This window comes from Ornithorhynchus anatinus, chromosome 21 (genome assembly GCF_004115215.2).
Source record: "Ornithorhynchus anatinus isolate Pmale09 chromosome 21, mOrnAna1.pri.v4, whole genome shotgun sequence".
NCBI classification, from domain to species: Eukaryota; Metazoa; Chordata; class Mammalia; order Monotremata; family Ornithorhynchidae; genus Ornithorhynchus; species Ornithorhynchus anatinus.
In genome coordinates, this window is record NC_041748.1 from 16,605,759 (window position 1) to 16,623,197 (window position 17,439).

Below are 17,439 nucleotides of genomic sequence, written 5' to 3' on the forward strand. Positions count from 1 at the left end.
TCCATTGAGCCACGCTGCTTCTGCTTCTCTATAGCCCAAGCTCGTGTGTCCCCAATGACCCACAGGCCACTCCAGCTCTGGCCCAGCCGGGCAGAAGAGTGAGGGTTAGCGGTCCTGGGACGTTGGTGCCCCCCAACGAGCTGCCTACCGGAAGGTGCTGGGACGAGCACGTGCAGTCGCTGGGCACGGGAGGTGTGAAAAGGGCGGTCGGTGACATCGTAGGTCTGGAAGGCCTCCAAGCAGCGATAACTCCGCCTTGCCGTCCTCTGGATGGTGGGGCTGGGGGTGCTGCGCGGACCCCCATCCCCTGTGGCCGCCTGAGCGGCGGGCAGCATCACCACGCTGCCGGGACGGGGAGGAGGTGATGCCCTCCGGGCCGCCAGCTTGACCACCGCCGACCCCACTTTCCCAAGAATGATGAGGGCCGGGAAGGGCTCTCGGGGGTCCGTGGCGGGGGAAAGGGGGGGGGGACGAGGAGAGGATGATGCCCAAGGACCTGCTGGCCCTGGGCATTTTCCCTTGGGGCTGCCCATTTACCTTGCCCGCCACCGGCCCAAGATTCAGTGGGGGGGTTACTGGTGGTCCATGGCAGGTGGGGGGGGGATGAGGAGGGAATGGTGCCCAAGGATCTATGACCCCACCCTAGTCTCCCAACGCAGATTCCTGACCCCGGGGGGGCGGCGGGCCTGACCTTCCGTCGGGGAGGCTGGGTGCCAGGTCCTGGGGCTGCGCCGAGAAGAAGGCCAGCACGGTCTGGGCTTGGGCCACCTTGTCCTCGGCCCGCAGCAGTTGCCTGGAATAGGCCTCCAGCAGCCGGAGCCGGGTGGACGCTCGGCTCAGTCCCCCGACCCGACCCCTACCCTGACCCCTGACCCACAGCCTGGCCCTGGACAGCAGGGCCACATCTGCAGCGCAGCCAGAAAGAGAAAAAGAGGGTTAGGGAGAGGGGCCTTTAGAGACCCCCAGCTAGCCCATGACCTACCAGTCACCCCCCCCAAAGCATGCACACCCCCATGCCACATGCACACACATGCCCCACATGTGCCCCACTGCACACCCACCAACAGCCGTGATTTGGGGGGTGCAGTGGGGTGGGAGTGGAAGCCCGAGACGAGGCCCTGAGGGCCCCCTCCCTGTCTCCGGGCAGACCTGACCTTTGAGCTTGGGGAGGACCCTGTCCGACCTCCGCAGCGACCCCGCTTCCAAGGGGAAGGTCTTCTTCAGCACCTTCTGCGGAGCAAAGCTGGGCGTCCAGGTGGGCAGTGCCAGCGAGGGGGCAGAGGGTGGAGGGGAGGTGGGTGGGGGACCAGCAGGAGAGGGGGCCAGGATCAAAGAGGGGGGAAGGCAGGGGGTCGAGGGAAGGTTAAGGAGGGATGGGAGAGGGAGGGATGGGAGGAGAGGGAGGATGGGGGAGTAAGGGGAGAGGAGAAATAGGGAGGATGGGGGAGTTGGGAGAGGGAGAGATAGAATATATGGAGGAGAGGGAAGATGGAAGAATATGGGTGAGAGGGAGGATGAGGGGAGTTGGAGGGAGTGATAGGAGAATATATGGGGGAGAGGGAGGATGGGGGAGTTGGGGGAGGGAGGTTTGGGGGAGCAGAGGAAGATGAGGGGGTGGGGGCTCACATGGAGTTCCTTGAACTGGGTGAAGGTCCGGAAGATGAGCCCGTGGGTCCGGTCGGACCAGAGCACTGAGAGCATGTAGCGGATCTGAGGGATGGATGGGAGAGGGGGGGTCGAGGCTGAGAGGCATCTCCCCCAATCACTGGCCCGCACTCCCCCCCCCCCATCCCCTCAGCTCCTACCTTCCCCTTCTGGGGGGGCAGCATCCAGCCCACAGCCCGGACCCCCACGGCCCAACGAGGGGCGCTTTGACTCATGTCCTGCTGGGCTACTGGGCCACTGGGCCTCTGGCTGGGCCTGGGCTTTAAAGAGGGGTCAGGGGAGGGGCCACCTGGACAAACCACAGGACCCCGCCCCCACCCCACAGAGATGATGATAATATTTATTAAGCACTTACTATGGGCCAAGCACTGTTCTGAGTGCTAGGCTGCGTTCCTAGGTGTTGCTTTTGTTACCAAAGTGCCTTATCTTATTTAGTTATTTACTCCTCACAACACCCCTGCGAGGTAAGGTTCGTTCATGCATTCATTCAATGGTATTGATTGAGTGCTTACTGCGTGCAGAGCACTGTACTAAACGCTTGGGAGCATAAAATTCAGCAGCAAATAAGAGACAATCCCTACCCCACACCAGGCTCACAGTCTAGAAGGGGAGAGACAGATAACAAAACAAGGAAATATTGAATATAGTGGGTAGAGCCCGGTTCTGGGAGTCAGAAGGCTTTACCGCAAGTCTGCTGTGTGACCTTGGACAAGTCGCTTCACTTCTCTGGGCCTCAGTTCCCTCATCCGGACAATGGGGATGGACAACATGAATCCCACGTGGGGCAGAGACTGTGTCCAACCTCTTTAACTTGTTTCTACCCCAGTGCTTGGGCCATAGTAAATGCTGAAGGAGAACTCTAATAATAATAATCAGGATAATTGCGATGATTCCATGCCCGCCTCGGCCAGAGTGCCACCCCAGCCCCTGTGCGGTGGCCCTGTCTGCTGTAGCTGGGGGCTGGGCCTGGCGCCAGAGGAAGAGGAGAAAAGAGCAGACCCCCGGGACGCCAGCCGGGCGGGCTTGGAAAGGGGCCTATTTCGGCAGGATCAGAGAGCAGGCTGGACGGCCAGCCGTCCATCCATCCATCCAGCCCGGACAAAAGGCCCTTTGAGGTGCCCTGGCTCGGGGCACCGGACCGCACAGAGAAGCCGTGGCCCCCAGACTCAGGGGCTCAGCTGGTCAGGGGACTGGGCGAGGCTGGGTGGGGCGGGGGGGCTCTGCTCAGCCCCCAGGAGGTGCTCAGTACAGTATAAATTACATAATAATCATCATCATCCTGGTATTTGTTAAGCACTTACTATGTGCCAGGCACTAATGGGGATTAAAACTGGGAGCCCCATGTGGGACGACCTGATGACCTTGTATTGCCGCCCCCACGCTTAGAACAGTGCTTTGCTCATAGTAAACCCTTAACAAATACTATAATAATTATTATTATTACAAGCAAATCGGGTTGGACACAGTTCCTGTCCCACGTGGGGCTCACAGTCGCCATCCCCATTTTCTGGATGAGGTAACTTAGGCGCAGAGAAGAAGAAGAAGAATAATGACAGTATTTGTTAAGCGCTTACTATATGCCAAGCACTGTGCTACGCCCTGGGGTAGATACAAGGTAATCAGGTTGTCCCTCGCGGGACTCACAGTCTTCATCCCCATTTGACGGACGAGGTAACTGAGGCCCAGAGTAGTTAAGTGACTTGCCTAAGGTCACACAGCAGGCAAGTGGTGGAGCCAAAATTAGAACCCATGGCCTTCTGACTCCCAAGCCTGTGCTCTATCCCTTCGCCGGGCTGCTTCCACATATTTTCAGTGTATTTATTTATATTAATGTCTCTCTTCCCCGCTAGACTGTGAGCTGGCTGAGGGCAGAGAATGTGTCTCTTTATTGTGGAATCGTACTCTCCCAAGCACTTAACACAGTGCTCTGCACACAGTAAGTGCTCAGGAAATACTACTGACTCTTGATGGACTGATGCCACCTGCAGTGGAGGGCTTTTAACCCTCTCCCCAACTTCCTGTCAACAAACCCACAGCCCTGGATCACCTGCACACGGTAAGCCCTCAATAAATATGACTGAATGAATAAATATAAGTTAACCCGGTTGGACACAGCTCTGAATACGGTGCTGGGCAGAAAGAAAGCGCTTAAATGATAATAGTAATAATTAATAATAAAATTCATAATTATTATGAGTGAATACAAGCTAATCGGGTTGGACAAAGCGCTGAGTACAGGGCTGGACACAAAGAAAGTGCTTAATAATAATAGTAATGATTAATAATAAAATACCATAATTATTATTATGAATGAATGAACGAATGAATTCCAATTGTTCAGGTCGGACACAGTGCTGAATCCAGTGCTGGACAGAAGAAAGCACTTTACTAACACTAATAATTAATGATAAAATACTGCTATTATCATAATGAATGAATACAAGTAACTCAGATTGGACACAGCCCTGAGAACAAAGAAAGCACTTATCAAGAAGTAAAAATTAATAATAAAATACCATAATTATGAACAAATGAATGAATTCAAGTTAATCAGGTTGGACACAGTGCCGAGTCCAGGGCTGGACATAAAGTGCTTAACAAATAATAATGAAAATAATAGTAAAATACCATATCTATGAATGAATTAATGAATGAATACAAATTAATCAGTTTGGACACAGCGCTGAGTCCAGGGCTGGACATAAAGCGCTTAACAAATAATAATAGTAATAGCTAATAATAACATACCATAATTATGAACCAATGAATGAATACGAGTTAAGCAGGTTGGACACAGCATGAGTCCAGTGCTGGGCACAAAGACAAAACATAATAGTAATAATTAATAAGAAAATACCACAATTATTATAAATGAGCTAATGAATACAAGTTAATCAGGTTGGACACAGCGTTAAGTCCAGTGCTGGGCACAAAGAAAGTGCTCATCACAGGGCCTCAGGGAGGACAAGGACGATGAGAAGCAGCGTGGCTCAGTGGCAAGAGCCCGAGCTTGGGAGTCAGAGGTTGTGGGTTCTAATCCCGGCTCCGCCGCTTGTCTGCTGTGTGACTTTGGGCAAGTCACTTCACTTCTTTATGCCTCAGTTCCCTCATCTGTAAAATGGGGATGAAGACGGGGAGCCCCATGTGGGACAACTTGCTGACCTTGTATCCGCCCAGCGCATAGAACAGTGCTAAGCGCTTAGCAAGTCACTTCACTTCTCTGGGCCTCAGTTACCTCATCTGTAAAATGGGCATGAAGACTGTGAGGCCCACTTGGGACAACCTGAGCACTTTGTATCCTCCCCAGCACTTAGAACAGTGCTTTGCACATAGTAAGCGCTTAACAAATGCCATTATTATTAACAAACACCACCATTATTATTATGAGAAGCAGTGTGGCTCAGTGGAAAGAGCCCGGGCTTGGGAGTCAAAAGGTCACGAGTTCATTTATTCGATCATATTTATTGAGCGCTTACTATGTGCAGAGCACTGGACTAAGCGCTTGGAATGTATTCATTCATTCAATCGTATTTATTGAGCGCTTACTATGTGCAGAGCACTGGACTAAGCGCTTGGAATGTATTCTTTCATTCTATCATACTTATTGAGCGCTTACCATGTGCAGAGCACTGGACTAAGCGCTTGGAATGTATTCATTCATTCAATTCTATTTATTGAGCGCTTACTATGTGCAGAGCACTGGACTAAGTGCTTGGAATGTATTCTTTCATTCAATCGTACTTATTGAGCGCTTACCATGTGCAGAGCACTGGACTAAGCGCTTGGAATGCATTCATTCAATAGTATTTATTGAGTGCTTACTATGTGCAGAGCACTGGACTAAGCGCTTGGAATGTATTCATTCATTCAATCGTATTTATTGAGCGCTTACTATGTGCAGAGCACTGGACTAAGCGCTTGGAATGTATTCATTCATTCAATTCTATTTATTGAGCGCTTACTATGTGCAGAGCACTGGACTAAGTGCTTGGAATGTATTCTTTCATTCAATCGTACTTATTGAGCGCTTACCATGTGCAGAGCACTGGACTAAGCGCTTGGAATGCATTCATTCAATAGTATTTATTGAGTGCTTACTATGTGCAGAGCACTGGACTAAGCGCTTGGAACGTATTCATTCACTCATAGTATTTATTGAGTGCTTAGTATGTGCAGAGCACTGGACTAATCGCTTGGAACGTATTCATTCATTCAATCGTATTTATTGAGCGCTTACTATGTGCCGAGCACTGGACTAAGCGCTTAGAACATATTCATTCACTCAATAATATTTATTGAGCTCTTACTATGTGCAGAGCACTGGACTAAGCGCTTGGAACGTAGTCATTCACTCAATAATATTTATTGAGCTCTTACTATGTGCAGAGCACTGGACTAAGCGCTTGGAACGTAGTCATTCACTCAATCGTATTTATTGAGCGCTTACTATGTGCAGAGCACTGGACTAACTGCTTGGAATGTATTCATTCATTCAATCGTATTTATTGAGCGCTTACCGTGTGCAGAACACTGGACTAAGCGCTTGGAATGTATTCATTCAATCGTATTTATGGAGCGTTTACTATGTGCAGAGCACTGGACTAAGCGTGTGAATCCACCTTTTGCCACTGAGAAAGCTGAGGCACAGAGAGGCCAAGTGTTTTGTCTCAAGCCACACAGGCGGCCCAGGACACACGGAAGGAGTGCCATGGTTAATGACGATGACTGATTTTAATTCCTCCGCGCTGAGGAGGGAGGCCGCTGACGAGGCGGCATTATGAGGTGGTGGCGGCCCCTCTGTGAGGTCCTGAGGAGAGGGGCCCGGGATGGCCAGGCCACCATCTCCCAGGCCAGGGGGGCCGCCTGCCGCCCTCCCGCCCGGCCGTCCTCGCTCCCCACGCCCGCCCTCGCTGCCCGGGGTGGCCGTCGAGGCCGGCGGGGCCGAAGCGGCCTCGTAGCTCGGGCTTTTGGGGCTCCCTCAGGACGGGCCCAACATGGCGCCGCCCCTTCCCGTCAGGCCCCGGGGCCTCCCTCCCCTCACGCTGCTGCTCTACTGGCATCGGCGCAGGCGCGCGGGGAGGCCCGGGCCGGCGCAGGCCCCGCGCCCCCTGCTGGCCGCCGCCCTGCCGCGCGCCCCCAGACGCCTTTGCGCGGCCGAGATGGCGGCGGCCGCCGAGGCCGGGCCTGACAACGGTCCCGGGGACCGCCCCGACCCCCGGCCCGAAGCCGACCCCCGGCCCGGGGGCAAAGGGCAGGCCCAGGGCAAGAAGAAGCCCTGCCGGACCTGCGTCGACTTCAAGTCGTGGGTCAAGGAGCAGAAGAAATCCAAGCCCTCCACCAGCCGGGTAACGGACAGCACCGCCCGCACTCCCTCCAGGACCCCCAAGCCCTCTCACACCCCCCGGGACCCCCAGTTCCGTCTGGCCCCCCGAGTCCTCCCAGTTCTTCCGGTCTGCTCAGTTCCCCAGGCCTCTCAGTCCTCCCAGTTCTTCCAGTCTTCCCAGTTGCCCCCTCCTCTCAGGCCTCCCAATTCTGCCATCCCCCCCAAATCCTCCCAGTTCTTCCAGTCTCCCAGTTCTGTTATTCCTCCAAGTCCTCCCAGTTCTTCCAGTCTTCCCAGTTCCCCGGTCCTCTCAGGCCTCCCAGTTCTTTTATTCCCCCCAAATCCTCCCCGTTCTTCCAGTGTTCCCGGGTTCCTCAGTCCTCCCAGTTCTCTCCCCTCCCCCAAATCCTCCCAATTCTTCTAGTCCTTCCACTTCTCTCAGTCCCCCCAGTCCTTCCAATTCTCTCCCAGGCCTCCCAGTTCTATCACCCCCCCCCCAAGTCCTTCCATTTCTTCCAGTCTTCCCAGTTCCCCAGTCCTCTCAGTGTTCCTCAGTCCCCCCTGCTCTTCCCCTCCCCCCAAATCCAGTTCTTTCAGTCCTCCCAATTCTCCCACTCCCCCCAATTCCTCTTAATTCTTCCAGTCCTCCCAATTCTCCCAGGCCCCTCAGTCCTCCCAATGCTCCCATTTCATCCAGTCCTCCCAGCATTCCAATTCCCCCAGTCTTCCCGATTCTCCCCTCCCCCCCAAATCCTTTCAATTCTCCCAGTCCTCCAGGCCTCCCAATTCTCCCAGTTCCCCAGTCCCCTCAGTCCTCCCAATGCTCCCATTTCATCCAGTCCTCCCAGCATTCCAATTCCCCCAGTCTTCCCGATTCTCCCACTCCCCCCCCACCCCCCGCCAAATCCTTCCAATTCTCCCAGTCCTCCCAATTCCCCCAGTCCCCCCCGTTCTCCCAGTCTCCCCATTCTGAAGCCCCCCTAGTCTTCCTAGCCCCCCGATCCTCCCAGTCCCCTCCACCTCCTCCTCCTGTCACACCTGCTGACTTCCTCGTGAGCTGAGCTCCCAGGCAGGATTACCCTGCCCCAGCATTCTCCCCATTCCCTCAGTCCCCCTTCCACTCCGGGCAGAATCCCTCACCTTCCTCTCCTTTCCATCTCCCTCCCACCCTCCCAGGCCCCCATGTTTCCCTCACTAGAGTGTGAGCTCTTCATGGGGAGAGAATGAGTCTCATTTCTGTTTTGTGTATTCCAAACATTTTGCACAGTGCATCGCACCCACAAGAACCCAGTAAAAGCTTCTACCACTATGAGAATTGTGGCCTTTATCAAACGCTTCCTCTGTGCTGAGCGCTAGGGTGTAAGACTGTGAGGTGGGGCACCATCCCTTTCCTATATGGAGTTCATAGTCTTTCGCATCCCCATTTCACCAATGAGGAGTCTGAGGCGCAGAGAGGATCGGTGACTTGCCCAAGGTCATAAAGCAGGCCAGGAACAAAACTTGGGACTCAAACCTGGGTCTCGGTCTCTCAGGCCCTTGCCCTTTCCACTAGGTCATGCTTAGGAGAAGCAGCGTGGCTTAGTGAAAAGAGGCCAGGCTTGGGAGTCAGAGGTTGTGGGTTCCAATCCTGGCTCCACCGCTTCTCTGCTCTGTGGTCTTGGGCAAGTCATTTCACTTCTCTGTGCCTCAGTTTCCTCATCTGTAAAATGGGGATTAAGACTGTGAGCCCCGTGTGGGACAGCCTGATTACCTTGTATCTCCCCCAGTGCTTGGCACATAGTATGTGCTTAACAAATTCCACCATTTTTTTTAATTGGTATTTGTTAAGCGCTTACTATGTGCAGAGCACTTTTCTAAACGCTGGGGTAGACACACCACCTCAGAACTGTTTCATTCGCAATCTCCCACCCTGCTACATCACCTCTTGCCCAGATCGATAAATTACCATGAGTCCCACATCCCCCATTACACAGACACGTGGTCGTTAGACCATAAACACCTCAAAGGCAGATATTGTGTCTTCTTATTGAACTAATCATTAGTTGTTAATTAGTCACGGTACTTGTTAAACACTTCCTCTGCGCCAAGCCCTGTTCTGAGGTCTGGGATTGAAACAAAGTTATCAGGTTGGACACAGTCCCTGTCCCACATGGGGTTCACAGTCTCAGTCCCCATTTTACAGATGAGAGAAGTGAGGCCCAGAGAAGTGAAGCGACTTGCCCAGGGTGACCCAGCGGACAAGTGGCGGAGCCAGGATTAGAACCGGGTCCCCCGACTCGGAGGCCCGGGCTCTTTCCGCTAGGCCACGCTGTTTAATGATGGTATTATATACACTGCGTAATTATAAGTATGTGATTAATGATGATAGTAGTGGTATTTAAACCTTTACGATGTGCCAAGCACTATTCTCGGTTCCAAGAAGTTCAGGTCCCACTCGGAGGAGGGAAAACAGGAATCGAATCCCCCTTTTCCAGATGAGGGTCCCGAGGCCCAGAGAAGCGAAGTGACTTGCCCGGGGTCGCCCGGCAGCTTAGCGGACCGTGCCCAGCACGGCTGTCTGCACCCCGGTAAGCTGCCGACGGACGGTTGGACGGGTGGTCGTTTCCCCCTCCCGCAGAAAGATGAGGTGCCAGAGGAGCGGACCGACTGCCCCCTGGACCGAGAGGAGCTGGGCCGTAACAGCTGGTCATTCTTGCACACGATGGCGGCGTACTACCCGGACCAGCCCACCAACGCCCAGCAGCGGGACATGGTGCAGTTTATGAACTTGTTTTCCAAATTCTTCCCTTGCGAGGAATGCGCAGAGGATATAAGGAAAAGGCAAGTGGCCGCGTTGGGCCGGGGCTGGGGGCGCCCGGGGAGGCTCTGCTGGCACGGTGGGCGGTCCGGTCCCCCCCCCGAGTGGGCACTGAGGTGCCATGGATGGAAAGGGGCGGTGGCGGGGGGGGCACTGACCCCTGGCAGTGGTGCTGCTCGGCACGTGGCTTAGAGGCTGGAGCCCGGGCCTGGGAGTCAGAAGGGCCGAATCCCGGCTCCGCCGCTCGCCTGCCGGGTGACCTCGGACTTCTCTGGGCCTCATTGACCTCATCTGGAACATGGGGATGAAGCCTGTGAGCCCCAGGTGGAGCCCCCGGGTCCAACATGATGAGCCCGTGTCTCCCTCTGCGCTTAGCACAGTGACTGGCACAGAGTAAGTGCTTGAAAAATGCCATAAAAAATGCTGTAGTAAGCACTTGGGAGAAAGCAGCAGGACAAAAGACGTGTGCTCCGTCCCTCGCTCTGAGGGAGATGGACCAAAGTTACTTGGTTTGGGAATTTATTAAAAGCGCCTACTCTTGCTAAACATTGTGCTAAGCCTCGGGCTAGCTATGGAATCACCAGATAATCAGACGCATTCTGTGCCCCACACGGGGCCCAGAATCTAGAAACAGGGCGGGAATCTCATTCCCATTTTCCGGAAGAGGAAACTGAGGCCCAGAGAGGTTAAATGACACTGGCCAGGGTCACCCGGCCCCGGGCTCACGTGACCGAGGTGAGCGGGCTCTCCAAATAGCGAAAGCAAACGTTGGCAAACGGCGAGAGTGGGAGGGAAACCGAGGACGGGGCAAGAGGTGGCCCGGATGGGTCCGGCTGAAGTAGCTCGTCGGCTGTGCAGGCAAACGGAGCAAAGCAGCAGGAGGCCGGCCTCCGGGGCGGGGAATCAATCCCGGAAGGCTTCGTGCAGGCAAGGGGCTTCCTTGCCGGAGCGGAGAGGGGCTGGCACGTGGCCTGGTGGGCTCCTCAGGGACTGGGCGAGTGCTTTGGGGTTTCCAGGGCGGGGCTTGACCAGAGCCAAGCAGGTCCAGAGCATAGGAGTGTGGCTCGTCTGCCTCCTCCTCCTCCTCCTCCTCCTCCTCCGCCTCCTCCTCCGCCTCCTCCTCTTTCTCCTCCTTCATCCGGCCACTGGTTCTGCCGGCTGGCCCAGGCCAGAGAAGACGTGTTTAGTGTTTGTAGCCGGCCGCCCGTAAAGTTTCTGCTTAACCCCGGGGGAATCCCAGGCTCTGAACCCACAGACTCCGGGGGGCTGGGGCTGGGCGCTGCCTCTCTTTCCCTTGGTTACTTGTTCCCTCCTCCTCTTCTCTCCCTCATTCAATCGCACTTAATTGAGCACTTTGTGTAGAGCACTGTACTAAGCACTTGGAAAGTACAGCACGTGGCTTAGTGGAAAGAACCTGGGCTTGGGAGTCAGAGGATGGGGGTTCTAATCCCGGCTCCGCCACTTGTCTGCCATGGGACCTTGGACAAGCCATTTCAATTCTCTGCGCCTCAGTTGCTTCTCTGTAAAATGGGGATTAAGGCCGCGAGTCCCACGTGGGACCACCTGATTACCTTGTGGCTGCTCCAGCACTTAGAACAGTGCTCGGCACATAGTAAGCGCTTTACTAACACCATTATTATTATTACAATACAGCAATAGAGACAATCCCTGCCCACGTCGGGTTTACAGTCTAGAGGGAGGGAGACAGCAAAACAAGTAAGCAGGCATTGATATAAATAAATAGAATTATAGATCTATACGTATACACGTAGGTGTGGTAGGGAGGGGATGCGGAGAGAGCTCCTCCCCAGCCCACGGCGGCAGGCACTGCGACCCGAGGAATCCCAGCCCCATGATGATGCCCGGGCTCCGGGCCAAGGCCTGGGCCCACGTGCTGGGGCAGATCCAGGATAAGCAGGTCAGACTCAGACCCCGTCTCACCCGGGAACCCCAGCCTAGGGAGGTCGGAGGACAGACCCCCATGAAAGAGAAACAGATTCCGGACGCCGCAACTGCCCACCGTCACTGGCAGCCGCTACTCCTCTCCCTCCCACTTCTGTAATAATAATTATAATAATAATTGTGGAGTTGAAGCACTTCCTATGTGCCAGGCACTATAGTAAGCGGTGGGGTGGAAACAGATTGGGTTGGACACAGTCCCTGTCCCTCATGGGGCTCACACAGCAGCATGGTGTACTGGAGAGAGCTTGGGCCTGGGAGCGAGGGCTCTCTGCCGCTTGTCTGCTGTGTGGTCTTGAGCAAGTCACTTCACTTCCCTGGGCCTCAGTTCCCTCGTCTGTAAAATGGGGATTGAGACTGTGAGCCCCACGTGGAACAGGGACTGTGTCCAATCTCTCTCTAAATCCTGTGAGTTCCACTTTGACAACATTGGTAAAATCCATCCACACTGCTACCGCGTTAATCCAGTCACTTTTCCTTTCCCGCCTTGATTACTCTATCAGCCTCCACGCTGACTCCCCGCCTCCCGGCTCTCCCCACTCTAATTCATCCTTCACTCTGCTGCCCAGAACACTTTTCTACAAAAACATTCAGGCCGTGTCTCCCCCCTCCTCAAGAAACCCCGGTGGTTGCCCATCCACCTCCGCATCTGACGGAAACTCCTCACCATCAGGTTTAAAGCAGTCCATCCCCTCGCCCCCTCCCACCTCACCGCTCTCCTATTCCAACCCAGCCCGCACACTCCGCTCCTCTAATGCCAACCATCACACTCTACCTCCATCTCGTCTATCTCACTGCCAGCCCCTGGCCCACATCCCGCCTCGGGCCTGGAACGCCCTCCCTCCACAAATCCCACAGACAATAACTCCCCTTTCATAGCACATCTCCTCCAAGGAGCCTTCCCAGACTAAGCCCTCCTTTCCTCTTCTCTCACCCCTTTCTGCGTCGCCCTGACTCGCTCCCCTTATTTATCCCCCTCCAGCCCTGCACCACTTAGGTCCATAAGAAGCAGCGTGGCTCAGTGGAAAGAGCACGGGCTTTGGAGTCAGGGCTCATGAGTTCGAATCCCAGCTCTGCCACTTGTTGGCTGTGTGACTGTGGGCAAGTCACTTCTCTGTGCCTCAGTTCCCTCATCTGTAAAATGGGGATTAAGACTGTGAGCCCCACGTGGGACAACCTGATTCCCCTATGTCTACCCCAGCGCTTAGAACAGTGCTCTGCAAATAGTAAGCGCTTAACAAATACCAACATCATCATCATCATCATCATCTGTCATTAATTTATTTATATTCACAGCAGTCTCCCCCTCTGGACTCTAAGCTCGTTGTGGGCAGGAAATGTATCTATCTGTTGTTATATCGTCCCTTCCCACGCCTCGGGGAGTGGAAGGTGGCTACTCCTAGTGGCCCAGAGCAGGCTCAGGTTGCCAGGCGTCCCGTCCCGGGGCACGTGGAGGGCAGGGAACAGAAGCAGCGTTACGTAGCCGATAGAGCCCGGGCCTGCGAGTCAAAAGGACCTGGGTTCTAATGCCGGCTCTGCCCCTTAATAATAATAGTGATGGCGTTTGTTAAGCATCCGGAATGTGCCAAGCACCGTTCTAAACACCGGGATGGATACAGGGTAATCAGGTCATCCCACGTGGGGCTCACGGTCTCAGTCCCCATTTTACAGAGGAGGTCACTGAGGCCCAGGGAAGCTAAGCGGCTCGCCCAAGGTCGCGCCGCTGACAAGCGGCGGAGCCGGGATCAGAACCCACGTCCTCTGATGGCCAACCCCGTGCTCTTTCCGCTAAGCGCGCTGCTTCTCCCTTTGCCTGCTGGGTGACCTTGGGCAAACCGCTTCACTTCTCTGGGCTTCAGTCACCTCAGCTGTAAAATGGGGGTGAAGACCGCGAACCCTAGGTGGGACTGCCCCATTAGCTTGTATCTACCCCAGTGCCTAGTCCAGCTCCTGGTACATAGTAAGCGTTTAACATATATTTAAATAATTTAAATAATATTATTATTAGGAAATGAGTGTCCCGCTTCCGCCGTGCCCTCCCCCCAAGCTTAGTACGGGGCTTAGCACGTTGGGGGCATTCAGGACACGGCATCGATCGATTGACCGATCGTCAGGGTGGGGCCAAAGTCTCCGTCGCGGCTCAGAGCAGAATCGTCTCCTCCCGTCACCCCCCGCGAATCTCATCGGCCCCGCCGCAGCTCTTCCGGAGCCGCTTATTGCCCCCCTCCCTCGGCCCTGGGTTCCCCGGGGGCTAATCGGTGCCGCAGTCCATTCTGCAAAGATTTTTCCGTCAGTCTCCCCTGGCGGAGCGGAAGCTCTCTGTGGCCGGGGGGGCATTTCTCGTGCTGCTGCTGCACTCTGCGAAGAGCGCGGCATGGCGTCCTGTCCTCCTGGAGAAGCGGCAGGGCCTAGTGGGGAAAGCCCGGGCCTGGGAATCAGAAGGTCCCGGGTTCTCGTCCCGGCTCCACCGCCTGTCCACTGGGTGACCCTAGGCGAGTCACTGCGTTGAGGGTCGGGGGTCAGCTCAGTGCACTGCCCTTGGTGGGGGCCGTGGCAGAGCGCACCGCCTGCGGCGTCGCTCAGTAAGTTCGACCGTCCCGGCGGTTCCGGCCCGTGGCTCGCTCCGGCGAGCTCGAGGTGAGCGTGGCCGGGTTGGAGGGTGGCAGCGGTGGGTCCCCGGGCCTGATGGCGGCCCCGGTCTGCCCCCGCCCCCGCAGGATAAAGCGGAGCCAGCCGGACACCCGCAGCCGCACTCACCTCTCCCAGTGGATGTGCCGCCTCCACAACCAAGTGAACCGCAAGCTGGGCAAGCCCGAGTTCGACTGCTCGCTGGTGGACGAGCGCTGGCGCGACGGCTGGAAAGACGGCTCCTGCGACTAGCCCGGGCCAAGGACCGCTGGGGATCGGGGGGGGTGGGCCGGGGCCGGGGTGGGGGGAGGGCGGCGCGCTCATTAAAGCAAGGACCCGTGCCCGCGAAAGCCCGTGTCTCTGTCGGCTGCCCCGGGGGAGCCTGGCCACCTCGGAGCCGCAGGGCCTCTGCCCACCACCCCCGTGCCGCCTCGGCCCCCGCCCGTCCGTGCTTCCGGAGAGAAGGCCGGGACTTCTCTGGGCATCCTGGGCGGTCCGGCGCGCTCCGGCCACCGGCCCGATGGACTCCCCGCCCTTCTCCCCTGGGAGCACCCCCAGTCCACCCTGCCCCAGGGTCCCGTGGGGGGCTCGGCTCGGGCCCCTACCGCCTCCGCCGGGTCCGGGGGCAAAGGAGGGGGTCCCCAGAGCCCTCATCTGCCTCCTTTCTCCCTCCTCCCCTCTGCTTACTCCCCCTCCACACCCCCCTCTGCACCTGAACCAGAGGCCACCTCGGGGAGGAGGAGCCAGGGCAGGCCTCCACGCCCCCAAACGCACCCTTCTACCTCCCGGCCCGCTGCCAGCCGTTCACCATCTTAGAAACCCAGGACGGGCACCCGTCCCATCGGGGAGAAACCCAAGAACCACGCGCAGACTCTTCTCACGTGCCATATATTCCAGGCTTCCAGGAGAGAGGATGGGCGCACGGAGGGACCGATGGAGGGACGGATCGATGGATTGGGGGCCGGGGGGGATGTTTGTGACCGGTCCATTTTATATTTCACCCCTCTTGAGATTTACCAGCGGTCGCTAACAAATTGGGAAGACGGGGAGCACGTGGGTCGCCCCACGGCGGAGGCTCTACTTTCTCTGGAGCCCGCGGGGTTGGTTCGATAGATCGGTCTCTCGCAGGTCACCCACTCGTATGTGTCAATTTTAGGTGCGGAGCAAAAATAAAATCAGAAACGGTTGTGGAAATCATCCCGGATTCCTTACCAGTTGGAGAGGGAGGTGAAAACAGACTTGGGGCTCCTTGGTTTTCAGTCTCTACTTTTGCCCAGAGATGACTCAGAAAACAGTAGAAGGCAAAGGGGGACGTTTGGGGATCCACACGGAAATCGGTTTGGGGTCAATCGGAAATAATCACTGTGGTATTTGTTATGTGCTTACTGTGTGCCAAGCACTGTTCTGAGCACTTGAGGGGGATGGATAGGTCTTCAAGTTGTCCCACGTGGGGCTCACAGTCTTAATCCCCATTTTGCAGATGAGGGAGCTGAGGCCCAGACAAGAACAGTACTATTTATTGGACACCTCCTCAGTGCTCAGCACACAGACTGCTGGGAAAGCACCTTAGAGGTAGGAGGCATGACCCCTGACCCCAAGGGGCTCACAGTCTAATAGGGTAATACTCGTCGAGCAGAGGTATGTACTGAGCGATAGGGTGGGAGGCAGAGTGGTCAAGCAGAAAGACCCCTGGATTGGGAGTCAGGAGACCTGGTGTCTGTGTGACCTCGAACGAGTCATTTAACCTCTCTGGGCCTCAGCTTCTTCATCTGTAATATGGAGTAGGATCCCCGGTGTTCTTCCCTTCCTCCCTACCTCATGGCCTGGTAGTTTCTTTGGCAATAGGACTATGCCTGATGTAATTTTCTCAAATCTTCCCCAGCGCTTGGCGCATAGTAAGCGTTTAATACTTATCAGAGTAATTAAATGATCAATAGAGGCGGAAGATACAATCCCCTCCCCTTTGTCTTGTATAATAATAAAAATAATAATTATTGTGGTATTTGGTAAGCGCTTTACTTCTCTGTGTGCTTTACCCAAGTCTGGGAGTCAGAAGGTCGTGGGTTCCAATCCTGGCTCCACCATTTGCTCTGTGTCCTTGGACGAGTCACTTTTCTTCTCTGGGCCTCAGTTACTTCATCTGTAAAACGGGGATTGAGACTGTGAGCACCACATGGGACAGGGACTGTCCAGCCCCATTTGCTATGTCCATTCAGCACTTAGTACAGTGCCTGGCACATAGTAAGCGCTTATCTAATGCCACAATTATTATTATTATCACTAAGGGCTGGAGTGGCTACAAGCAAATGGGGTTGGACACGGTCCCTGTCCCACGCGGTGCTGACAGTCTCGATCCCCATTTTCCAGATGAGGGAACTGAGGCTCAGTGAAGTGACTCGCCTAGGGTGACACAGCCGCCAAGAGGCAGATCCGGGTTCAGAACTCACAACCTTCTGACGCCCGGGCCCGGGCTCCGTCCACTATGCTGTGCTGCTTCCCTTTATAGGATGTGCAGCTCTTTGGTAGAAATGGGTCCAGCCGAAGACAACGGGCTGGAGCGTGGTTTCCGTCCGGGGGCCGGAGCCAGGTAAAATTAGATTCCCGGCAGGATGGTTGGAGTTATTTCCGGCAGGCGGGCAAGCAGGCTGGCTCCCGGAGAGTGGCTGGCAGGGGGGGATTTTTCCTCCGGCTGTCCGACTGGACAGCGGGCAGAACGGCAGCCGGGCAGGGCCCCAACTTGACAGGAAGCAGCATGGCCTAGTGCTTAAAGCCTGGGTTCGGGAGTCAGAAGGACCTGGGTTCTCATCCCGGTCCGCCCCTCGCCTGCTGAGTGACCTCGGGCGAGTCGCTTTACTTCTCTGGGCCTCAGTTCCCTCATCTGGAAAACGGGGATGAAGACGGTGAGCCCCATGTGGGACGGGGACTGTGTCCGACCTGATCATCTTGTATCTCCCCCAGTGCTTAGAACAGTGCCTGGCCCGTAGTAAGTGCCTAACAACTCCATAAAGCAACAAACAAGATCCTATTTTGTGGCTTTTCTGGAGGGGTTCTACTTTACGCTCCCTCT

The 17,439-nt window shown here is 55.6% G+C and overlaps 1 protein-coding gene across 1 annotated transcript; it reads left to right on the forward strand.

Moving 5' to 3' along the window:
• The first annotated feature begins 6,506 nt into the window (after positions 1-6,506).
• On the forward strand, positions 6,507-15,569 carry GFER (growth factor, augmenter of liver regeneration). Its single transcript, XM_029048621.2, has 3 exons — positions 6,507-7,010; positions 9,606-9,808; positions 14,462-15,569. Exons 1-3 carry the CDS (start codon positions 6,660-6,662, stop codon positions 14,622-14,624), a joined length of 717 nt encoding a protein of 238 aa, XP_028904454.1. The 5' UTR covers positions 6,507-6,659; the 3' UTR covers positions 14,625-15,569.
• The last annotated feature ends 1,870 nt before the right edge of the window (positions 15,570-17,439 follow it).